General features: G+C 41.4%; 1 protein-coding gene across 1 annotated transcript in view; it reads right to left on the bottom strand.

The window, feature by feature from the left end:
- Window positions 1-388: 388 nt before the first annotated feature.
- Window positions 389-25914, bottom strand: part of LOC114047246 (disabled homolog 2-interacting protein-like) — a 64050-nt gene continuing 38524 nt past the window's right edge. Inside the window, exons 3-5 of the mRNA XM_027868028.1 lie at window positions 988-1106; window positions 629-722; window positions 389-466 (exon numbers count right to left, since the gene is read on the bottom strand). Of these exons, the coding sequence (XP_027723829.1) occupies window positions 389-466; window positions 629-722; window positions 988-1106 (291 nt within the window). The remainder of the gene's footprint in view (window positions 467-628; window positions 723-987; window positions 1107-25914) is intronic.

The raw sequence follows: 25914 nt of genomic DNA, 5'->3' as shown, positions 1-25914 counted from the left end.
CCCGGTCTTCCAGGTTCTCATCTACAACTCTTGCCCCTTCCCCCCTCATCTCTGTCCTATGCCCCCTTTGAACCAAACCTAAAACCCTCCTGTCACTCTAGTCTCTGCCCTCACACCTATCAGAGACATTCTAAATAGCAGAGAAGGGCTGGAGGTTGGGGTAGCAAAGGGTCAGCACAGGCTCCCTCACAACCTCTGGGTGGGGAGGGAGGCTGGTGCCAGAAAGGTACAAGAGAGGAAAATGAAAAAAGGGGTGTTAATTCTGTTTCCCACTCCAATCACTAAGCTTTCTCTGTGCTAGTCCTGCAAACCAAAGCCCAAAATCTCAACACTATATGGGGCTCAATAGTCCCTTGCTTTTTCCCCTATCCCCAATACCATTCAGGGGTCACACTTGTAAGTGGGAGGGGATAGGACAGATAGACAGCAGAGGTGCTGCCATCTTCCTCTCCGGATGGACCACGACCTAAAGAAAATAGAAGGGGAAGCAGGACTGAGAAGGGGAAGGGGAGACTGATCTTTGGACCCTCTTGGTCAAGCCTTCCATTATCAGCCCTTCTCTGTGCTACTTCTCCCCAAGCCTCAGCCAAAGTCCCCCTTCCTGTCTAATGTCCCCCAACACAAGTACCACTGGTGACAGTGCTAGACCAGCCATGGGGCAGGAGGTCAGCAGAAACTCCAGATGCCTCTTCCAAACCAGGCTGTGACTCCAGAAAGGTAGACTGAAGAAGAGGAACAAAGAAGATGGGACCAAACACACTCTCGCTGCCCAGGTCCCCTTCACCTAGACCCTCCATACCACCTTCTCTAAAACCAAACCAAAAGCCTTCCTTCCCCTTGACCTTCCCCTCCATTCCCCCAGAAATCAGTGTCAGACTGGAGGTGGGGGCCAGTGCCCATCCAATCACCTACCCCCCCACACACAGTGCCCCCTTCACCCCCTCCTCCCCCAGACACCGCCCCCGGCCACTGGCTGGGCTTACCTACCTCTCATTGTCCGCGCTCCGGAACCCAGGGAGGATGTGGCGGAAGCTGTTGTTGCGATCGAGCCTGGGCTGGCTCTTTGTCCGTTTGATGGAGCCTTTGAGCCGGCGGCTGAGGAAGCCCTGCGGGCAGGAGAGGAGGAGAGCAGGTTAGCCCCCAGCCCTCCCGGACAAGAAGGGCAGCCCCGGGGGAGGGGGCCCGGAGGGAGGGCACTCCCGGCTCCAAGGCTCCCTGGCTCCCGCCCAGCCCGGGCCAATGCGCATTGCTGTCAGCAAGGCTTGCTCTGGCTCTAGCTCCAGCTCCCGGCTCCAGCTCCCTCGGAGGGCTGTATCCAGCCCACATCTGCTCCAGCCGACGGCCAGCCGGGCGACGTAGACGGGAGACTCCCCTAAGCCTCTGTTGCCATAGCAACCACCAGCCTGAATAGCAGATTGCAACTAGGAGGGGAGGGGAGGGGGTGGTCTCTGGGTGGGGCAAGGGAGTCCGGTACCCCCTGCCTCTGCATCCCCAACTAGTGTCTACTTGTATGGGGTGTGTGTGTGTACACGTACAACGGGGCAATGGGGGGAGAAGGGCCACAAGAGTCTACAGCATAGGTGGGGACCACTGCAGCCCCCATTCCTTACTTCTGAAACATTTCATCAAATCTTACTGAAATGAGGTCATGGCCATTCAAGGGGGTTCAGTGCATAGGCTCCCTGCCTAATCAAAACTCAGAGGTGTTTTCTTTCTTTCCCCAAGAACTGGCAGATCCTCCGGCTATTTAGATGGAGGTTCTGTAGGGTAGGTGAGAACTCTAACAGCTAAAATCCTGGTTATGCAAACAAAGCAGAGGGTTAATTCTAATTTTGCCGCTAATTCACTATATGACCTTGGGCGAGTCATTGAGTCCCACAAGGTATCAGTTTTATCTGTCAAATGAGGGGGTTGAACTAACATTCTGTGTTCTTAAAGTCTCTTCATTCTGTGATTCCATGATTCCAAAAGGGCTATGAAATTTGAAAAGACAAAAATCAGGGGAGAGAGAGTGGAGAGGACAGCCGTCTTACAGTATCCATACTAGAATGGCAAAGTATGGCCAGGGTGAGCCTAAGAATACCACCTCCACTCTGTGCTTCAGCCTAGCTATAAATATTCCATTTTCTCCTCACAACAACCTTAGGAGGTAGGTGCTATTATTATCTGCATTTTATAGATGAGGAAACACACAGAAAGATTAAGTGATGTGCCCAGGATCACGTAGTTAAGAAGTGTCTGAGGCAGAATTTGAACTCAGGGCTTCCTGACTCTAAGTCTAGCACTTTATCCACTACATTTATAGCTAAGATGTTAATTGGTAACTATGGGGTCTGCCAGCTAAGGTTAAAAGTGAGACCCTTTTCCTTTCTACGTTCCTTTAAGACTTGAGAGTCTTCCCTTTGACGAATCAGGCCAAGTGCCACTTCCTATAGGAAGCCCTCATTGATCATTCTCCCCTCCTCTCCCAACCATGGAAGTGTTCTCTCCTTTCCCTGAACATCATCATCATCATCATCATCATCATTGTAATATGCTGCTGCTGATCACAACTAGCATTTATATAACATTTAAAAGTTTGTCAAGCATGTTACATTCTCTTTACATAACTAATTTTACCCTCACAGCAACCAGGTGGCAGCTACAATTATGATGAGGAAACCAAGGCAAACAAGGTTAAGTGATTGCCAAGGGTTACACAGTTAATAAATATCTGAGGCTAGATTTGAACTCAGGTTTTCCTGCCTCTAGGTCCAGAGCTCTATCCAGTGCACTTCCTAGATAGCTGCCATAATAGTTTGTACCTATCGTTCATAGATTGTCTTGTATCATCAGAGGATCATGGGACTTAAAGCTTAAGAGATCTCTAAAAAAAAAACTAGTCCAATCCTTTCCTATTTTTTTTTTTTTTTTGCTTTTTTGATGAGGCAATCATGGTTAAGTAACTTGCCCAGGGTCACAGAGGTGCCTGTCAAGTGTCTGAGGACAAATTTGAACTCAGGTCCTCCTGACTCCAAGGCCAGAGTTCGATCTACTGTGCCACCTAACTGCCCTAATCCCTTCCTTTTGTTAAGTGAGGAAGTTTATCCAGAACTGTTCAGTTATTTGTCTAAGGTGACACATAGCAGGGCTTTAAACCAGGGCCTTCTGCTTCCAAAATTCCAGGGCTTTCCACTATACTGTTCTTCCTCTATAGTTTTCTCTATTTGTGTTTTATTTCCCCAACACAATTGTGAACCCAATGAGAACAGGGACTGTGGTAGTCATGCTGTATCCCCTACCACACCTAGTGAAGTAAATGTTTGTTAAATGATCACCTGTCCCAAATGAAAGTCTTAGGTTTGGGGCGGGGATGCTGCAAAGACAGCTGTCTACTCAGTCAAACCTGGGTCATCTCCCATCAGTTTCCCAGGGAAGTCCCCCTGAACCTGATGGATCTGCTCTGAGCTGCCAATGTTTCACTGGGCTGACACATAAATTTTCAATTATCAAGGGATACCTGACCAAGATGGTGGTGAGGAGCCAAGCAGAGATGGAGACAAACTCCAAGACTGCTCCAAATATTAGTTGTTATCTGTGCCCTATATTACATGGATATCATACTACCCTACAAGCCAGGGAGAAAATGGCACCACTCCAATAGGCTATTTGCTTATTCTGAAGAGTTAATATTCTACATAATCTGAACATTAAATTTCCTCTATACGAGTAACGCAATAAGAAAAATGAGGCCTATGATGATCCTTGTGATGGCCTCTGCTGCTAAATTGCTAACAGAACTCAGGCAGACACAAGGCATAGCAGATTTTAGGCAAAGATAACCATGGTTATAGGGGCAGCTGCATGGCTCAGTGGATAGAGCACTGGGCCTAGAGTCAGGATGACCTGAGTTCAAATCCAGACTCTGACACTTACTATGTGACTCTGGGCAAGTCACTTAACTCTTTTTCCCTAGGAGGCAGTCAAGTGGCTCAATGGATAAAGTTCTGAGCCTGGAGTCAGGAAGACTCATCTTCCTGAATTTAAATCTAGCCTCAGACACTTAACTAGCTATGTGGCCCTGTTTGCCTTAGTTTCTTCATCTGTAAAATGAGCTGGAGAAGGAAATGGCAAACTACTCTATATTTTTGCCAAGAAAACCCCAAATGGGGTCATGAAGAGTCAGACACAACTAAACAACAACAACTATATATATATATATCATCTCCCTTCTCATTTTATAGGTTAGGAAAATTAGATCTGCAAGGGATGAGCGACTTGTACTACTTATCCAAGATCACACAGCTAGTGAATGGCAAAGCCAGAACTAGAATTCAGGTCTTCTGACTCCCAGGCCAGTGGTCTTTTCTGGAGTGTTTTGGTCAAACTTATTTATTAATTCTAATACAGACAGAAGAGTCAGATGTCTTTATGCCATATTTACAGGATATCATATATATCCCTAATGCCCATTTTCCTTTCCTCCTACCTCCTTCAATTCAGATTCTCTCAGGAAAGACAAGGGCTGGCAGAGAGGTTGGGTACTGGAGAAGATGGGAGGGCAGCAGGTCACAGAAAGTGGAGGGCGGGGTGACAAGAGGTTCCCTGATCCATCTGGAAATGTGGTTCATATAACCCCTGCCCCAATGGGAGCACAGGCCAAAAGAGCAGCTACAGCTGTCTTGGGAATCTGCTCCATGGAATGAAGCCAAATTCCATCCCCAGGTTTCCCAGCCCTGGCTCAGTATACCATGATCTGCTCTTTGGCCAATGAATAAGTACCCAAGATAGAGGACATCCAGTCAGCCTGGGTTAGAACTCTGGGGGTCCAAAAGCCTCTTTATCAGGTAAAGAAGCAGTGGGTGCAGGGGGGTAGTAGAAAGAACACTGAATTTGAGTCAGGAGACCTAGCTAGGAAACTTAACTATGTGACCTTAGGCAAGTCATTTCCCCCTTTTTGCCCTTCATTTTCTTTATCTGTAAAACATGCGGGGTAGGCCTGGATGATCTTTACAATCTGTTTCAGCTTTGAATCCTTAGATGCTACTCCCCATCCTGAGAGGAAATGCAACCAGTGTTCTCAAAGGTATTCCACAAACACAAGGCAAACCCTAATAGTCCAGAAAATGGAAGGGTTGAATTTTCATGAGGGACCTGATCATAATGAACTTAATCATCTTTATTTTTTTGTTAATTTATTTTGATTTATCAACACTTCCATAAGCTTTTGAATTTAAAATTTTTCTCCTCCTCCTTCCCCCCCCACCCCAAGATGGCACACAATTTGATATAGGCTATACATATACATTCCTATTAAATATATTTTCACATTAGTGATGTTGTAAGGTTTAGAACCAATAGGAGGGATCACAAGAAAGAGGAAACAAAACAAAACAGAAGGAAAAAAATGGCAAATTGTATGCTTCAATCTGCATTCAAACTCCACAGTTCTTTCTTTGGATGTGGATAGCATTTTCCATCATGAGACTTTTGGAGATGTCTTAGATCCTTGCAATGCTGAGAAGAGCTAAGTCTACCAAAGTTAGTCATCTCACAGCATGGTTGTTACTGTGTACAACATTCTCCTGGTTCTGATCACTTCACTCAGCATCAGTCCATACAAGTCTTTCCAGGTTTTTCTGAAACTTAATTATCTTTAGTTAGGCACTTTTACAAAGTGGGTCTTGAGCACAGGGTCTCCCTTTAAGAAATTCCACTAGACATAAATCCATACTTAACCACATGACAGAAGAGACCCATATATAGTTCTGTTAAATCAGGAGTTCTTACCACGTTTTGTGTGACAACGACCTCTTTGGCAGTCCAACAAAACCTACAGTCCCTTTTGCAGAATACTCTAGGTTTATAAAGGAAACCAATTATATTGAAATATAGTTATCAAAGTATTAAAAGAGAATAAGCTTATGTATGGTGGGTTAAGACCCTCTGCTTTAAACAGTAAGCACTAGAGGGCAATGACCAACAAGTCAATGTTTAGGAGTTAAGTGCTATTCAAAGATTTACATGTATAAACTAGAGAGCCTTCCTACTACCCCCTTGTTCTCCTGTGTGGAATGTTTCACTCCCTCCTCTCTGCATATCTGTAAATACATGTAAAATACATTTAATACATTTTAACAATATATTAAATATATAATATGTAGGTTAGTGAAAAGAATGATATGTAGTTATAAATATGATACATTTAATATATACTACATTTCAGCATATGATTAATACATGTTAATGAAAAGAAATATATAGTATATAATAATTTAATATATGTATTATATACTTAATGTATATAATATACACATATATTTCATATCCAAGTGTAGCATCCCTGAAATCTTTCCATGGATCCCTTGGTGGTAAGGCATGTCTATTGACCCCAGGTTAAGAACCCCTCTATTGAAATATAAAATGTTAGAGGTGGAAAGGACCTAAAAACATTGAACATCAAGGCTGGAAGCAAGCTTTTAACAGAGACTGTTCTCTTCACTTCTGCCTCTTAGAATCCCCAGTTCCCTTCAAAGCTCATCTCAATTGTCTCCTCTACAAGGATCCTTTCTTGATTTTCCCAGTTGTTTTTTCCCTAATTAAAAAAAGAATGACCACATATTGACTTTGTATAAAAATGCTGATTTATTAGACTGTACTTGAAGCCTTTCAAGTCTAGTAGGACTGGCTGCCATTGTCTTTGAAATTCTAGGGTCACATCCCCAGCTACAGAGGCAAATATTTACTGTTTCACCAAAACTACTGGGAAAACTGGAAAGCAGTCTGGCAGAAACCAAGTTTAGACTAACACCTTACACCATTTAATAAGATTAATTCTAAATGGATATACAACAAATATAAAAGGTCACATAAAAAAAATAGAGGAAAGAAGAAGTTTCCTTTCAGATCTATGTATAGAAATTATGACCAAGCAAAAGTCAAAGAGGACTACAGAAGATAAAATGGGCAATTTTGACTACAGAAAATTTTAAAGGTTTTGCACAAATGTTATCAAGGTAGTCCAAATTAGAAGGGAAACAATAAAGTGAGAAATTATAGGAAGTTTCTCCCATAATGGACTCGTTTCTAAGCTATATAAAGAATTAATTCAAATCCGTAAGAATAAAAGTCATTCTCCAATTGATACATTTGTTCAAATGATAGGAACAGGAAGTTTTCAAACGACAAAATTCAAGATATCAATAGCTATATGAAAAAAAATGCTCCAAATAACTAATAATTAGAGAAATACAATTTAAAGCAAACCTGAAGTTGTTTATTCCACCCATCTGGTTGGCAAAGATGATCAAAAAAGTATAATGACAAATACTGAAGGAGCTGTGGGAAAATAGGCATTTTAAGGAACTGTTGGTAATGAGCTATGAACTGGTACAGCTATTCTGGAAATCCATTTGGAACAATATCCAAAAACTAAACTATGTATACCCTTTGAACTAGTGATAATATTTCTAGACCTACTCCCAGAGAGATGAAAGAAACAGAAAAAGCACCCACAGATACAAAAAATATTTATAGCAGCCCTTTTTGTAGTGGCAAAGAATTGGAGACTAAGGAGGTGTTCTTCAACTGCAAAAGTGCTAAACAAATTATAGCATTGACTTTAATGTAATGTTATTGTGCTGTAAGAAATGATGAAAAGGATGGTTTCAAGAAACCTGGGAAGACTTGTATGAACTGATACAGACTGAAATAAGCAAAACCAGGAGAATAATTGATATAACAAGACTTAAGAACTCTGTTCAATGCAGTGACTAACCATGATTCTAGAAGACTGATGAGGAAGCATGCTACCCACCTCCTGCCAGAGAAGTGATGGATATAAAATGCAAAAGGAGACATACATTTTTGGATGGCCAATGCAAGAATGTTTTGCCTAACTGTGCATTATTTGTGACATAGGTTTTGTTTTCCTTTTTTTTACATCAGAGATGGGGGAAAGGGAGGAAATAAATGCTTAATTTAAAAAAAAATGAAAAATAAATGGAAAAAAAAACCATAATCCAGGATAACCTCCATACCACAATGAGGCAGCACAGTAGGATTTTAACATAATACAAATATCAATGATTATCATTATCATTAAGAGATACATTCTATTTAATTTCATTCCATCTCCTGATTCAATGTTTCTGGCTCTCAAAATTGAACTTCCTTCTATGGTCTGGGTGGTTACCATGACAAATAGAACTGAATGACAATATTATAGCTGTCCTACAGGTATTGCTATCTAGAACATGATATATTTAATCAAGCACACAAACTGATGCAACATATGATTATGTGTTGAATTAAGTGATTCAAACAATATGTGACATAAGAGCAAACTCAAAGGAAGGAGAGTTCAGTGTGAACTTGTGTAGTTGGGAAAGACTTCCTGGAGGATGTCAGTTTTAAGATGGTTCTTGAAGCATAAGTAAGACTGAGGAGAAGGAGAGGCAAGAAGTAGACAGACTGACTTGATTACCATGTGCCATGGGAGTAGTGACAGAGATGGTAGCCAGAGAAAAGAAACATCAGCATCATCAAAGATGATCACAGATCATCCTGCAATGGAGCATTTCAAAGCTGAATAATGAGGGTGTAGGGCACAGGTAGCACACCAGAGTGAAGGGTCTAGGGTTAAGATCACAATAAAACATTGCTTTCCTTCTATTTCCCATTGTTTTTACAGTTCTTGTTGCCAGAAGGAACCAGCACAGCTCTCATTACCAGCTTGGTGGGAAGAAATGAGACTTTTGAGGATTGTGAATACTTACTTGGCAGAGCTAATGAGTTGTAGGGACTTTGGGGGGAAGTAGAAACAGACCCTCCAGGGGGCACTAGTTGTCATGGGTATACCCAGGGACTCCCCATCAAAAGCAAGGAAGATATCTGGAGAAGCTATGGCCCTGAGCCAGTCAGACAAGAGCCCATTTCTCCCAGGGCTCAAAACAAACAGTTTCCCTGGAATTGCTGCCCTGGATTGTCATAGGAGGGTGAGACTAGAGATGTTGGCAATGCCAAAAATGTCCTCCGTCCTCATGGAATTCTTTTTAAGAAACACATTCTAAAAAAATCTCACAATATAAACAACAAATGTGTGTGGGCCCTGCTATAATTTAAAAAAAAAAATCCACATAGACTACAAGTAACTGAACTCAGGATCACATAGGGTTACAGTTAGAAGGGAGTGTGGAAATTGTCACATTACTCCATTCTTAGAAGTCTTTGCCTTACAAACAGGCAAGTACTTATCATAGGAATCATGGTATAATGGATGATTCAGAGTCAGGAAAATTTGGGTTCCAATCCCAGCTGTGACATATCCTAGCTGTGTAACCATAGGTAAATCACTCAGCCTCTCTAAGACCTGGTTTCCTTATCTCTAAAATGAGGTCAATGCCTGTAATGTCTACTTCACAGGGTTGTTGTGAGACTCAAGTGACATCATGTATGTAGAGTGCTTTGTAAACCTTAATGAGCTCAATAAATGCCAGTTGTTACTGTTACCATCTAGTCTAACCAATCCATTTTACAAGACTGAAACTGAAGCCAAGTGGCATAAATGGCTTGCCCAGTGACGGAGTTGATAGTGGAGCCAGAATTCAAACCCACATCTCCTGACTCTCATTCCATTGCCTTTTAAAACATGGGTTCATTTTTTTTTTTGTGGGGTGGGGCAGGGAATAAAGAATGAATTTTCAGATCTAGTGGCAGAATGAAAACACAACAGGCAGTAGGTTTTGAAGATCATGTCTTTTAGTTGGGACTTGGCCAAAAATTCTCCAAAACTGGACAAAATAAAAAAGAGGAAAAGATCGCACATCTTTTGCATTCATAGGGATCATTTTGCATATTTTGCAGAAACAAGGTACGTAGAAACACCAGTAATGAATGTATGACAGGGCCTTCAATAGTAACAGAAGGGGCAGACTGACCCTGGTAGAAGTAGGAAGTGAATGGTTGGGTTGGGGTGGCAGGGAGCTCCTGCTCCTTACTTTCACCTTTCCCCATTTGATGCCAGAATCTCAGGGCAAAGACTGAGACAGATCCTTGTTTCACAATGTTTCTCACTGAAATAACCTCTGAGATCGTTTCATCCAAACCCCCCAATTTACAGATGAGAAAAATTAGCCCCAGAGAGCAGAAAAACCTGGATCCAGGTCACACAACTACTAGTTATAAATAGATATAGGACTAGCACCAGCACTAGGTCCTGGCTCCAAGTCTAGGTCTCTTTCTCTTATATTAAATTATCAGCATAGCTAAAACTGGTTATCCCAGTAGGAAGTCACTGGAGGGCTTTAAGAGAAAGCTGGATTACTATTTATTGGGAATTCTGCAGAGGGGTTTCCTGTTCTGATATGGCTTAGACAGGATGTCCTTTGGAGGTTCATTTCAGCCCTCAGATATCAACTTCTTGCTGTTCCTCCACTAAGATGCTCCATCTCAACATTTGGGACGTTTCCACTGGTTATCCTGCACACATAGAATGTGCTCTCCTCTTTTCCTCTTCTCTGTCTCCTGGCTGCTCTGGCTTCCTTCAAGTCCCAGCAAAAATATCACCCTCTACGAGAAGCCTTTCCACATCCCCCTCAATTCCAGTGCCTTCCCTCTGGTGATTATTTCCAATTTATCCTATATTTAGCTTGTTTGTACACAGTTGTTTGTATGTGTCTCCCCTGCCATTAGACAGTCAGCTCCTTGAGGGCAGGAGCTATCTTTTGCCTTTCTTTGGGTCCCCAGCACCTAGCAACATGCCTAAGACATAATAGGCAACTTAACAAATGTTTATTAACTATCTATGTACATATTAAAACACAAACACATAAGGTTTTCCAAACTAAGGCCATACACACATATAAATAAATACACATGAGGCTTCACCTCTGACTGGGCTTTCTTCTATACAGCTTAGTAATGGGGGCTAGGTAGTGAGTACCAGTCTATGTTGATCTAGCCTAAAATTACCCCCTTTTGACTGCCAAACCACTTCAAAGATTCAATTGCAGACCACCGAGGCTCCCAGACTCTTTTTAAAAAATGGATTGTATTGTAGCAACATCTGCCTCAGATTTCACTGAATATGTTTGAGCTCTTAAAGAAAGAACCCCACCCATTCACTGCCAACAAGTACTGCCAACAAGTGTGTGCAGAATTTTCCTGTTGTTTTGCTGTTAAGATGGGTAGCAGTTTACAGAGATGAATGTGCTAGGTTCTTTCACACCCTGAGATCTTGTCTTCACAGCTTTAAAAGAAAGACTTCCTGGTCTCGAGCAGACCAGATTGCAGGCTGCTTCCTCGTTTCTTCCAAGCCCCAACTAGTATGCACTTTATGTATAAGAGGACAAGAAAGCCACTAAATTTGCCCTTTAAGAGGTGTAGCTCTACCCCACTTAAAAAAAACAAACTCCTCTATCAGTCTATCACTTTGTTTGAAATTCCACTATTAGAGATTCACTCCTTTGAACATGTGGGCTTTTTGTTATCTAAAAATGCTTTATTAAAAAGCAAATACCCCATAATTGGGGTATGCCAGGATCTATAAATACTTTGGTGGGAATGATCTGGCAGCCTGCTGAGAATAGGCCCAAGTGTGATCAAAGGGGTCATCTACCTAATCCAATCCATTTATTTTAAAGAAAAGGAAACAGAAACCTAGAGAGGAGTCATACCAACTATAAATAGCAGAGATAACATCTAAAGCCAGGTCTTCTGGCTCTAGATACATGATGAAATGGGAGGCTTGTCCTGATCCTGCCTCTGCTCAGAGTCTATAAAGGTCTAGGTAGGAGGTGGCCATATGGAGTGATTGATACTCCTCCAATGCTGAATGGGAGTAAACAGAGGTAGAAAAGCCCAGACCACTGGGTTGACCATGTAGCCAAAGAAACTAATAAGCTACCAGTATTGCACCAGACTCACCCACGGCAACCAGGGGTTACAAAGTGGGCCAGTGTAAGAATCTGTAAATCCTCAAAGAATAAAAAAGTGAAAATCATGGACTCCTAGAGCTAGAATGAACCTTTATTTCATTTCAGTCCTGTCCAACTCTTTGTAATCCTATTTGAGGTTTTCTTGGCAAAGATCCTGGAGTGGTTTGCCATTTCCTTCTCCAGTTCATTTTACAGGTGAGGAAACTGAGGCAAACAGGGTTAAGTGACTTGCTTAGAGTCACACAGCTAGTAAGTGTCTGAAGCTGGGTTTGAAATCAGGTCTTCCTGACTCCAGGCCTGGCACTGCACCCTCTAGTTGCCCAGAATTAGCCTTAGAACACAGAATAGTTACCAATGAACTCTTAATTGCCAAATCTGATGACCTTTTTCTTAAACATCACCCTTCTTGACTTCTTTGCAGCCCTTGGCACTGTCATTCTTCTGTGATCATATCCTTCTCCTTGATACTTTCTTCTCTGTAGGTTTTTAAGGCATCACTCTCTCCTGGTTCTCTTCTGACCTATCCGACTATCCCTCAGTCTCCTTTGCTGGATCTTTATCCACTAACTTTGGGTATCCCCCAGGTTGCTGTCCTGGGCCCTTTTCTCTTCTCTCTCTATACTATTTTGCTTTGTGATCTTATTAGCTCTAAAGGATTCAATTACCATCTCTACGTAGATGTATTTGTCAGATCTATTTGTCCACCCTTAACCTCTCCGCTGAACTCCAGTTGTGAATTTCCAGCTGCCTATTAGACATCTTGAACTGGATATACCATAGACATCTTAAATTCAACTTGTCCAAAACTGAACTTATTGTCTTTACCCACTCCCAACCCTTCCTTCTTCCTAAACTTCCTATTATATTTTCACAGTCACCAGGCTCACATCCTCACTCTCTCTCTAACCCCCTCATATAGAATCAGTCCCCAAGTTCTACCATTTCTACCTTCATAACGTCTCCTGTCAATGCCCCATTCTCTCCTCTGGCACTGCCACCACCCTGGTGAAGGCCCCCATCACTTTATGCCTAGACTATTGAAGTAGTTTTCTGGATGGTCTCCATGGCTCAAGTATCTTCCCACTCCAGCCCATCCTCCTCTCGGCTGTCAAATTGATCTTCCTAAAGCCCTGGTCTAACTCTGTCATCGCCTTATTCAATAAACTCCAGTGGCTTCCTATCACCTCCAGGATCAAACATAAAATCTTCTATTAGGCTTTTAAAACCCTTCATAACCTGGTTCCCTCCTACCTTTTTATACTTTATTCTTCCCCTCCCCCTCCTCATCTTCACCTCTTGGCTTTTCTGGCTTCCTTCAAGTGTTAGCTAAAGTCTCACCTTCCACAAGAAATTTTTCATGGTTGTCCTTAATCTCAGTGCCTTCCTTCCATGTTGTCTCCTTCATTAGACTCTGAGTTACTTGAGAGCAGGAACTGTTTGTTTTTTCATTTGTTTTTGTTTTTTTGCCTTTCTTTGCATTCCCAGTGCCCGGTACATGGTAGGTACTTAGTAAATGCTTGTTGACTGACTTGACTTGTGAATGGTAGAATGTAATGTTAGAGCTGGAAAGCAAGCATCTTATAGATTATCTAGTTCAACCTCATTTTGCAGATGAGGAAACTTAGACCCAAAAATATTAAGTCACTTGCCCAACGTCATACATAGCTAGTTAATGAAGGAGCCAGGACTTGAATTCAAATGTTCTGATTTCTAATCCAGTATTCTTTGAGTTTTCTGTTTGTTTTTTTCCCTCTTCGAAACACTGGGAAGCCATGATGACTCTTTGGAAACTATGCTTGATTTCTACCACCCACCAGATTTGGTCTGCTCCAACTCTAAAGGATATGGATCACATTACTGTCACCTGACACTTCAGACTAAGAGCCTTCAAGACAAGGAGCAAGCAACCTGCTTTCAGTCTCATTTGCAAATCGAGTGGGACAGACTAAGTGCAGGGTCAAAGGCACTCAACAAATTTTGTTGAATTATTCAGGAGGTAATTTTCACTAAGAAGGAAGGAGCATCAATGTAGTGGTTTTCAACCTTTTCAAATATGAGGACCCATTTTTTTTAGGTAAAAAAATGCACAAACCCTTGCCTTAAACAGTAGTTAAGGCCCACAGTTTGGGAATAATTACACTAAAGGAATAGAGACAACAGAGCATTAAAAACTGAAAGCTAGCACTCCTGGTTTCTTCTGAGAATCTGGGCTCTAACCCTGGTTCTGCTACAATTTTGCTATAGGACTTCAGGAAAGTGACCTTCTCCCTCTGGGGCTCATTTTCTATCTTTGTGAGATGAGGTTGGATTGGATGATTACTAACTTCCTTTCTGGCTCTAAGTTATGACAAAATAGAAAGAATATGGATATGGAACTGGAAAACCTGGATTCAAATCCTGGCTTTGCCAACTGCTACCCTCTGATTTGGGGGAAGCCTCAATTTTCTCATCTCACAAGAATATTAGACTAGTTGACCTCTAAAGCCCCTTTAATCTCTAAATTCCACGATCCTATTAAAAAAAAAAAGTAACACACTTCTGCTTCCTTACCAAACTGGATTAAGACACATATTACCACATCACACTCTGAATGATTTGGGTTGTCTGAGGGGAAGGTAGCTCACCTGGATAAGGTATATTTTATCTGGAAGGGATGTCAGAAGACCATGGAGATCAATGGTACACCACCAGGAGCCTAATAACCTGCTCTTCCTTCCCCCCCCCCCACACCTTTCCAGTCTTGTTATACCTCGTTACACCTTAGAACCTTAGATTTAGTGCTTGATGGGATTAAGCTAGTCATTAAGTTTAACTGTCATCTCATTCAACCTCCTCTTTTTATAGATGAAAAAGCTGAGGTACAGAGAGGGTAAGAGATTTGTCCAGAGTTAAGACGGCTAGTGTCTTAGGAAAGATTGAACTCAAGTTTTCTGGACTCCAAGAACTTCATTCTAACCACTATGCCATACTGCTGCTACTAGTCAGAGCAATTTGACTTGTTTTAGGAAAATCACTTTGGCAGCAATGTGAAGGATGGACTGAAGCAGGGGGAAGGGAAAGATGAGTCAGGGAAAACAACTGAAAATGATAGTTTTATAAGAATTTACTGGGGAAACGGGTTTCTGTCCCAAACCTTTGAGGCTATCAGGAAGGGCATCCTTGCCTTCCCTCAAATCGACCCTCCATGTTATGTCATCAGACTCAGATTCTTGACAGGAAGATAAAGATCATTAAAAAATGCATAATTATGCTGCTGTCCTTGGAGTTAAGAGGTGGAAGAGATCTTAAAAGTTATCTAGTCCCAACTGCTTCATTTTATAGATAAGGAAACTGAGGTCCAGAGAGCTCCAGGTCAAACAACTGCCAGAATTTGAACCTTATTCTTCCACTTCACATTCAGTGATGTGTCAGCTGTACCACACTCCTTGGGCTCTGTCTCTCATTGGGAATTAATATGCTTCCCCTGTTAGAATTTTCCTCTCCCTCCCCCTTTCATCAAGGAGGATTGAGATGTTTATGGCGCTAAGAGTTTGGAGTATGAGGCTTTCAATAAATCTCCTAAGTTTCACATTTCCCATCCCTGGTTCTCCGTATGTAGAGGAGATTTATTTGACAACAGAGAGCAATGGATTGCAATCAGACAAATGTTTTTGAAAGCTTAGATAGAGAGGGAATGAGTGCCTTTGAGATTAAATGAGATAATCCCAAGTTGACAGAAAATTATTCACAGCCCCCCATAAATTTAAACTTCAACAACACTTTCTTTAGCATAATAATGACTTAAGGCCCAATATTGGCTGGGAATTACCACATCAAGTACAATTTACCAAGGGGTGTTGGGATAGGTTTGCTGCTGTCTGGGTCTTTTTAACCAGTGATTCTTACCTGAGGACTGGCCCTCAGAAATCAAGCTCTACGACCTCAGCATGGTGAAAGGACTAGCTCAGAGCAGGCTCTGCCTAAGTTAGGCAGCTAGCTGGTACGTTCTAAGATATGCTGTCCTGGGATGAAGGACCATAAGGGCAGGGTCTTCTCCCTACATCCATCTCTGTCATGTGACATAGTTAGCAGCAAAAGCATTAGACTTGGAACCAGAAAGCTAGTTTGAACTCCATGCCTGAAACTTGTTAGCCAGGGAACCTGAGGCAAGACACTTTTCTTCGTCAAACCTCAGTTCCCTAATTTGTAAAATGAGTCATCATGTTCATGGGACCCACAGAAGGGTCTCCCCTTTATACCCCAGTTCTACTTCACAGAATTAGACGATCTTTAATGTTGCTTCAGGCTTGCAAAGCCCATGTTCTAATATTCTATTCTAAGATCATATCAAGTAGGGGGTAAGCTATTTGAGGGCAGGGGCCATTTTGTTTCTCACTTTATATTCTCAGCATCAACAAAATGCCTTACACATGGTAGGCAATAAATGTTGAATTAAACTGAATTCTAGCTCTAACCCTCTATGATTCCCTCAGGCCTGAGTTCCATTCTCCCTGGGGAAGGCAGACCAGTCCTGAATTTTCTTATGGGTAAGGGGCTTCCCAACCTTGATGGGCAAGTCTAGACTAAATTTTCTTAGGGATTTTCAACACAGAATAATGAATGAAGGCAGGAATATGTAATTAATTGGTCTCCAGGCTCGCTTTTCCCTTAGGTAGCCCCTTTCTGCGTTATCCTACAGTGCCCCCTCCTGGTCAGGGCGAGGCTTTTAATACCAATGCAAATATTTACCCCCATCCATATCACTTAAGAGAGTAAAATAATTATGAATTACTAGAATAGCAACCATTGCTAAAGCTCTTTATAATTTACAAAGAACTCTCCCCATAATTAACCCATGAGGTGGATGATCAATCCCCAAATAAGGAAACCGAGGCTTAGAGAAACAAAAGTAACTTGTCTAAGATCACATGGCCAATAAATGGCAGAATTAGAATCTGAACCCAGGTCTTCTTACTCCAGTCTTATGATCCTTTCATTAAAGGAAGATGATACTCAGCATATCCAGAGGAGGGAGGACAGGATGATGAAGTCTTTGGACACCCCGTGATACTGGAATGGGCTGACAGAGCAGGAAAAAGTTCAAGCTGGAGGGGGCATGACCCTTGTCTTTTGAAATGGTGGTCCTGTGAAAGTCATATTCTATGGGTCTCTAGCCAACACAACCAGGACCAGTGCTTTGCACACCAAGCTTGCTTATTTAATGTTTGTTTGACTCGTAGAATGTCAGAGCTAGAATGAATCTTAAGATAGTAGTTGGTCCAATACCTTCATTTTACAGATGAGGCAAAGAAGGGAAGAGATTAATTCAAGGTCATACAGTCAGAATAGCCAATGAGATGGAAGTATGGGTTGGGGATTTTATAAGGAATTAGATTTCAATGCAACAAAAGGAAGAACTATCAATCTGAGCTAACAGTGGAATGAACTGCCTAATTAGTGGTAGTGAGGTTTCTGACAATGAAGATGTTAGAGCAGAGGCAAGACAACTACTTTCTGAGGATACTGTAAAAAAGATTCCTACACTTAATGGGAGATTGGATTAGATGACCTTTGAAGTCCTTCCAATGCTGTGATTCTGTGTTTATTTGTGAAGGTAAAACAATGGTTTTCTGGCCTTATCACCAGTCACGTGAGGCAGACACGAAGGAGAGCTGCAGTGTTGCCTGAAAAGGGATGTGTTTATCAAGTGGTTGAGGTAGGCCTGTTTTGTCAGAACTTCTCCATACCTGCTTCTAAACCTCCTGGTTAATAAAGCTTTGGTTTAAAGGAGTTTGAACAACTCTCAGAATGGCACCTCCTAATGCCCTCTCCCAGGGTTTGGTGACAAGGAAACGAAAGCCTACTGACTGCACAGTATACCCTTGGCATAGTGGGGAGGGGAAGGGAGATGGACAGATGTAGAATTATCTTTTAACTGCATTCATACAGATGTGCACAGCATGGGGTGGGAAGAGGGCAGGGGGAGTATTTGCTGACTTTACTCCTAAAGATGGTAATTCCCCTCTTCAGCAGGAGTGGAGAGGGGAGAGAAGGCAGATGGACTGGTGTGGTATTGTCTTCTGACTTTTATACAGATGTGCACAGTGGAATTGGGGGGAAGGGGAATCAGGAGTATCTGCTGACTGCACTCTTAAAGGTATACACCTGTGTGTGTGTGTGTGTGTGTGTGTGTGTGTATACATACACATACATAAACACATATACATCTGTCCAGAGGGGGACAGATATAGTATTATACTTTGAATTCAGTCAAACAGATGTGAACCTCTTCACAGAAGGAGAACAGGAGAATATCTGCTGACTCTACTCATATATAAGTATATCTTTGTATAGCTGTGGAAAGGAGAGGGTCAGTAAGAGGATGGTGAAAAAGAGTAGTATCTACTTAATGCACTCAGACAATAGTACCTATCTTGGTAGGGAGGTGGGGTAGTTAGGTTTGAGGTTATATTCTGACTTCATTCATAGTGACGTACAACTCTGCAATGATGGGGGGAAGTGTAGGAGAGAAGCAAGAAGATGCTGGTTTTACTCATACAGATATTTACTTCTGCATAATAGAGGCAGGGAAGAGTATCTCTGACTGCATTCATGCATATGTACACTACTACATGGGTGGCAGCAAGAGACAGGCAGATGTTGGATTATCTGTGTGATAGATAAAAGGAAGATTGATCTTGGTTCTAGAATTTACTAGACATGTGGACTTCTCTCTAAGCTTCAGTTTCCTCATCTATAAAACTGTGATGTTAATACTTTTGGAGGATATTCAGAGTTGCTATGAGAATTGTAAGGAAAGTGCTTTATAAATTAAAACAAGATATGGAATATCATTATTCTGCCTGTATTCACACACGTACCTTTGTATATGAAAGTAGGGAATGAGAAGGGGAAGGAAGGAAAGCTACATAGCTAAATCCATACAAGTCATACTCCCCACCCCACCCCCCATCCCCCCCAACCCCTGCCATCTGAGGAGTACATGGGGTCCAATGGGAGCAAGTTCACTATGTGGACAGAGAAACATCTAAGAGAGCAGGAAGAGGAATTGATGGGGCCATAACACTGCAGTGAAACCTATCCACTTTTTATACTCTTTAGACACTGATATACACCTGAAGACAGATGGTAAATGACTTTTGAGAAAAATCCTAGTGTTAAAGGTGAGACAGGGAAGCCAGTGGAGCTGGGCATGAAGGAAGGAAGCACAGCACTATGGAAAGAACTGGCCTTAAGAGTCAGGGGACATGGATTTGAGTCTTAGTTCTGAAATTTAAACTAGCTTTGGAACCAAAGAACAAGTTACTTACTTTTTTTGAGACTCAGTTTCCTTATTTGCAGAAAAAGAGTTAGAGTAAGAGAGAAGTTCTTAACTTTTTCTTTTTTGTATCATGGATCCCTTTTCACAATATTTTTAAATGAATAAAATTCATAGGATTACAAAGAAAATCAATATAGTTGTCAAAAATTTTTTTTAAAAGTTCATGAATCCCAGGTTAAGAACTCCTAGAATAGATGATTCCTAACATCCCTCATTATTATCTTCTACTTTTGGACCCCTGTGGAATCTCCACCATCTGAGAGAAGACCTTCCTACTCAACAATATCCATTCCAGTTGACTAAAATCCCTTTCAACTCTAACATTCAATGTTCTTTCATTCTACACTATCTAGATTCCATATAAGTCTAATAATTTATACTCCATATTTGGTTCTTTGGCTAACAAAAGAGAATATAGTATGAACCCTGTATATCTCACACAGATGTTGTAAGGATCAATGAGAAAATGAATGTGGAAAGTGCTTTGTAACCACAGAGTGCTAAATAAGTCTTATCTACTACTACTATTACCATGGGCAGCTGAGGGGCACAGTGGCTAGAGTACCAGGATTGGAGTCAGAAAGATTCATCTTCCTGAGTTCAAATACAACCTCAGACACTTACTAGCTGTGCGACCTTGGGCAAGTCACTTACCCTTATTTGCCTCAGTTTCCTCATCTGTAAAATGAGCTAGAGGAAGAAATGGCAAATCACTCCAGTATCTCTGCCAAGATAATCCCAAATGGAGTCATGAAGAATCAGACATGACTAAAATGACTGAACAACAACAACAACAAGAAGTACTACTACTACTACTACTACTACTACTACTACTACTACTACTACCACCATTATTTTTGGAAAGGAATGAAGGAATCTCCATAGGGACACCACAAATATATATCTCTATCTATACATACATACAGATAGATATCTATACATATATAGATACATGGATATATTTCCTCAGTCCTAGGTGATTGGGGTCCAAATCCTTGGTTGTGGTTCCAAATGGGCAAAGCTGTGAATCAGAGAAATTTGGCTACAGTAACTCGTAACTCCTTAGTCCCTTCCAGTCTCCCCAAGAGTGCTGGTCTTCTGTCCTGAGTCTTCTCCCATGTGTAAAGGGACCTGATAGGTTCATTCACACTTAGATGTATATGCATGTGTTGGGAAGGAGAAGCACTAAAACTGGTCATCTTGCAAGAGTGAGGAACCTAATAAGAGCAATGCTTGACCCAAAAGAATGGCTTGCTAACAACAGGATTTTAGCTAGCCCTGGGAAAGATACTATTGGATAAGGAACATTCTGTCAAATTGGGCAGGAGGATTTAGGATTCTAGAGTTATTAGTTTGGTGCCCTAGGTTCTAATTCAAGCTGGGTTATAATACAATGGGCAAATCACTTCCCCCTGATATCTGCAACATGGTATTTCAGATATAGAAAAGAGATGAAAGAATTCATACGCTCATGATATCTAAAAGTCAGAAGGAACCTCAGAACTCACTGGTCCAACCCATTCTGGATCATTCAGATACCCTTTGAAGACTTGCAGGGAAGGCGTGGTCTCACTACGTCTCAATGCAGCTCACTGCCCTTTTGGACAATGTATCACTAAGATGTATCATTTGGTATTATTGGAATGTTCCTTTCAATACTGAACAGAGATCTAATCTTTGTTATTTCTCCCCAGTTCAGGCCACAGAGAGTACATTTGCTCCCTCTTCCACATTACAGCCCTTCATGTACCTGAAGATAACAGTCATGACTGACTCCCTTCTCCAGTCTTTTTTTCGCCAGGCTCACCATCCCCAGTTCCTTCAACCAATCCTCATTTAGCATGGTCTCCAATTCCTTCCTCATCCTGGTCATTCTCTTTTGGATGTGCTATAACTGGTCAGTGTCCTTAATAAAAATATGACACCCTGGGGCAGCTAGGTGGCACAGTGGATAGAGCACTGGCCCTGAAGTCAGGAGGATCTGAGTTCAAATCTGGCCTCAGACCAAACACTTGACACTTACTAGCTGTGTGACCCTGGGCAAGTCATTTAACTCCAATTGCCAAAAAAAAAAAAAAATATGACACCCATAAATAGATGTTATTGCAGGTCCTGTGAGACTATCACCACCCCTTCTTTTCATTTTTTGGACTTTAGACTTTCATTAATGCAGCATAAGATTGAATGGAAGAGCAGAATGGTGTACACCATAGAGATCTGGCCTAAGTCAGGGGACCCAAGTTAAACTTCTTCCTCTGACAAACTGGTAATTTGACGCTGGGTAAATTGTTTAACCTCTTGATTCCCAGGCAACTCTCTAAGGCTGCATTCCCTACACCAATGAAATTACACATCCGAGAGGAGAGAGAGAGGTAGATTGCATTAGCTTTTGGGGGGGGGGAATGCAAATGTGTTTATTTGGAGTTTATATCCAAATGCCCAAATGACTTCCCTAATTCCTAGGTAAAGAGTCTTTAGAACTTGTTTAAATTCAGAGGTTGGGGAATGAGGAGGAGGAATAAAAACAGAAGAAGAGATGGTAAATTTCTCTCTAATCCTACGACTGTTGGCCCTTGGATGCCTAGAATAAATCCCCTGAGGCTTCAGGTACAGAACTAGGCTGGGGCCTGGCATACCCACTTGGAGAAAACCGGATCCCAGGTGGCCAACAGCCCTAAGTGGCCCAGAGAAGCATCATCAAGAAGCCCTCCGCATAAAAGTCCAACCAACAGAGCTTGATCTTTGCATTATTCCACCACTTTATATTGGTAGCATTTTAGGGTTTATGAAGTCCTTCCCCTTCTATTAGCTCCCTGATTCTCTCAATACTTCTATGAGGGATGCTGGACAGGAAAAAGGAAGAACACAGAATATAGCTGCCCTTGGTTCAAGTTATTTGGCTCAGAAAAAAAAAAAAACTACATCCCTGAATACTGAAGGAGCTGGCAGATGTGATTGCTGAGCCACTGTCATTGATCCTTGAAAGATCATGGACAGTGGGAAAGCTACCACAGAACTGAAAAAGGGCAAATGTCCCAATTTTTTTTTTAATAAAGAGAAGAGAATAGAGCTAACAAACTATAGGTCAATAAGCTTGGCCCTGGAATTCCTAGCAAAATTCTAGAACATTACTAAAGCCACCTGGCTTTAAATTACCAAACCACTCGATATAATGGACAGAGTCAGAAAGTCATAGGTTTGAATCCCACTTCCAGTACTTATTAGCTAGCGGTGAACAAGGTCATATCACCTAATATCTCTGAGCCTTGATTTCCTCACGTATAAAGATGGGATAAAAATAGCTAGGGTACATACCTCATGAGGGTGTCAAATGAGATAATTTATATAAAGTACTTTGAAAACTCTAAAGCATTGTATAAATGTCAGTTGTTATTATCATCATCATTGTCTAGAAAAGGAAAAGGGGATGAGCCAGCATGGTTTCATCAAGAACAGGTCATGTCAGACTAACCTTATTTCCTTCTTTGACAGGGTTACTAAATTGAAGAGGAATGGTGTGGATTTAGTTTACCTACATTTTGAGTAAAGCATTTCATAAAGTCTCTTGACTTTTTCTGGTGGAAAAAAAGGGAGAGATATACTCTAAATAATAATACAATTAGATGGATTTGAAGGAGTTGAAGAGATGTGGGTAAGATAATGGAACAATTAGGTAGATTAGAAACTTGTTGAATGGCCAGACTCAACGTCATTAATGGTTCAATGTCAACTTGAAAGGAGGTCTACAGTGTAGTGTCCCAGGGATTGAATTCATCATCGTGTACTGTTTAACATTTTTATTAATGACTTAGATAAAGGCACAAGTGGTATGCTTATCAAATTTTCAGAAGACACAAAGATGAAAGGGATAGCTAATATACTGGATGACAGTCAGAGTTCAAAAAATTCTTGACAAAATAGAACATGGAACTGAATCAAATAAGAATAAATGTAACATGAGCAAATATAAAGTCTTACATTTTGTTTTACAAAACAATTTCATGAGTACAAGACGAAGATGCTAGAAATGTAAGCAAGGCCAGAAAGCAGTTCATCTGAAAAATAACGAAGGTTCCCTCTTAACCTCTCTGCAGCCTTTGCCACTGTTAATTATCCACTTCTTTTTGATACTCTCTTCTTTCTAGGTCTTTCCTGATTCTCCTCCTACCTGTCTGGCCATTCCTTCTCAGTCTCCTTTGTTGGATTTTCATCCAGGTCATACCCACTCACCAAGGATGTCCCCCAGGGCTCTGTCCTGGGCCCTCTTCTTTTCTCCCTCTATACTATTTCACTTAATGATTTAGTCCACTCCAGTGGATTTAGTTAGCATCTTTATGCTAGTGATTCTCGAATCTACTTATCTAGGCCTAATCTCTCTCCTATCTCTCTATCTATCTATCTATCCATCTATCTATCTCCTAACCTATCCTATCTCTTCTAACCATCTATCTATCTCCGCCTGTCTACTGGACATCTCAAACGGGATGTCACATAGTTATCTTAAACTCAATATGTCTAAAATTGAAGTCATTATCTTTCCCCCTAAACCCTCCCCTCATTTAACCTTCTCTAATATTGTTGAGGGAACCACCATACTCCCAGTCACCCAGGCTCACAGCCTATGCTATTAAATTCAACTCCTCACTCTCTCTCACTGCCCCCCTTTCCAATGTGTTGTCAAGGCCTGTCAATTGCTCCTTCATAATGTTTCTCACATATACCCCATTCTCTTCTCTCAGACTGCTGTCACCCTAATGCAGACCATCATCTCATTCACAGACTACTGCAATAGCCTCCTGGTCAGTCCGCCTGCTACAAGTCTCTCCTCACTCCCATCCATCCTCCATTCAGCTGTCAAAATGATCTTACAGTACAAGTCTGATCATGTCACCCCCTACTCAATAAACTGTAATGGCTCTCTATTACTTCCAGGATCAAATACAAAATCCTCTGTTTGGCATTCAAAGCCCTTTATGACCTTCCCCTTTCTCTCCTTCCCCAATTCCATTTTTTGTAAAACATACTCATCTTTATCTACTCTGCAATCCAAGCACACTGGTCTCCTTGTTGTTCTACCCACAAGATCCTCAGACTCCAGGTATTTTCACTGGCTATACCCCATGTATGGAATGCTCTCCCTCCTCATTTCTGCCTCTGAGTTTCTTTGGTTTCCTTCAAATCCCAGCTAAAAAGCCACCTTGTACAGGAAGGCTTTCCTGATCCCCCTTAATATTTTACCACTGTTGATTATCTCCAGTTTATCACATACACATATACACACACACACACACACACACACATGCATGCACGCGCATGTGTGTATAGTGTATATATGCATGTTTGAATGTATGCATATTTGTATACGTATATATATATGTATATATGTAATATGTGTGTATCTATATTTATATCTTGTTTATACATAGTTGTTTGCATGTTGACTCCTCTATTAAACTGTGAGCTTCTTGAGAGCAGGGACTGTCTTTTGCCTTTCTTTCTATCCCCAGCACTTAGCACAGTGCCTGGTACACAGAAGGTACTTAATTAATATTTATTGACTAAATGACTTCTAACTCCGAGATTCTCTGATTTTGATTTACTTTCCCACTTTATAGATGAGGAAACTGAGACATGGAGATGTTAAGTCAGTCACTGGCAGTCTATAAACACCAGAGACCATGTGTTCTTAAACTTTGTAACTTTCCTCAGACCAAGATCAACATTCTGTATACAGCAGGTGCTTAATAAATGTTAGAAAATTTAACTGAAGAGTCACAGATTATTAAGAGGTGGAAAGAACTTCAGAAAACAATGTTTCACGTAAGAGCTAGAAGAATCTTTATAGATCATATAGTACAGCCTTATCACATTAGGGATCACTCAAAGTTACACTAGAAATCATTGGCAAAACCAGAACCAAATCACCTCTGCCTTCCGAACAGCAGACCACGGGAAATAAAAAGTAAGTCAGAAAAAAATGTTGAGTCCCTACTATCTGTCTGTGCTAGCCATGCCAGCTTCATATAAGACCAGCACATAATCAATGTCACCGTCCCTCCATCGTCCTCTCCACCATCACCTTCTCTTCCAGCTGTCAAAAACAGTCATGCTTCAGCCATGAGTTGCCACTTGACTCCTCAGATAAATTCTTCCTGGAATTTACATGTAATTTCTTACTACCACTTACAATCCCTTTCTAGATTGGACTGTGGCTGACAGTTTAATGATCATGGCTTGCTGTTTATCTATCATCTGTGATAATGCTCTTATTCTCCTTAAAATCCATTCTCAGGAAAAGCAATGCTTTCTTAGAGGCAGGCAGAGACCCAAATGATAGTAATTTTCCTCTTGGGTCTGAACGGTTTAGTAAACAATTACTTTTCAATTAAAGGCAGGGTGTTTGGTGGGAAGGAGAGTGAGTATCCGGTGCCTTCTCACTCAACCCTAATGGTAAAGAGGAATGTTCACCAAAGAAATCAAGGCCATTAGAGTGCAATTTTCATGGCTGAGTTCATAAGCAAAGGCATTTCAAGCTACCTGCAACATTCTGAGTATCGTACTAGCAGTAAAAAAAATCAGGAAATTCTTTTACATACAATCCCCAATCTTTTCTCCTCTAACCTTCTTGCACAGTCTGGGTTGTCCTGGGCATCTGTGGTATGGGATCATGAAAGACTT

Source organism: Vombatus ursinus, unplaced genomic scaffold, assembly GCF_900497805.2.
Source record: "Vombatus ursinus unplaced genomic scaffold, bare-nosed wombat genome assembly UNPS02014786.1, whole genome shotgun sequence".
Lineage (NCBI taxonomy): Eukaryota > Metazoa > Chordata > Mammalia > Diprotodontia > Vombatidae > Vombatus > Vombatus ursinus.
Note: the sequence above shows the minus strand (reverse complement) of the source record. Positions and strands in the feature narration are given on the sequence as shown.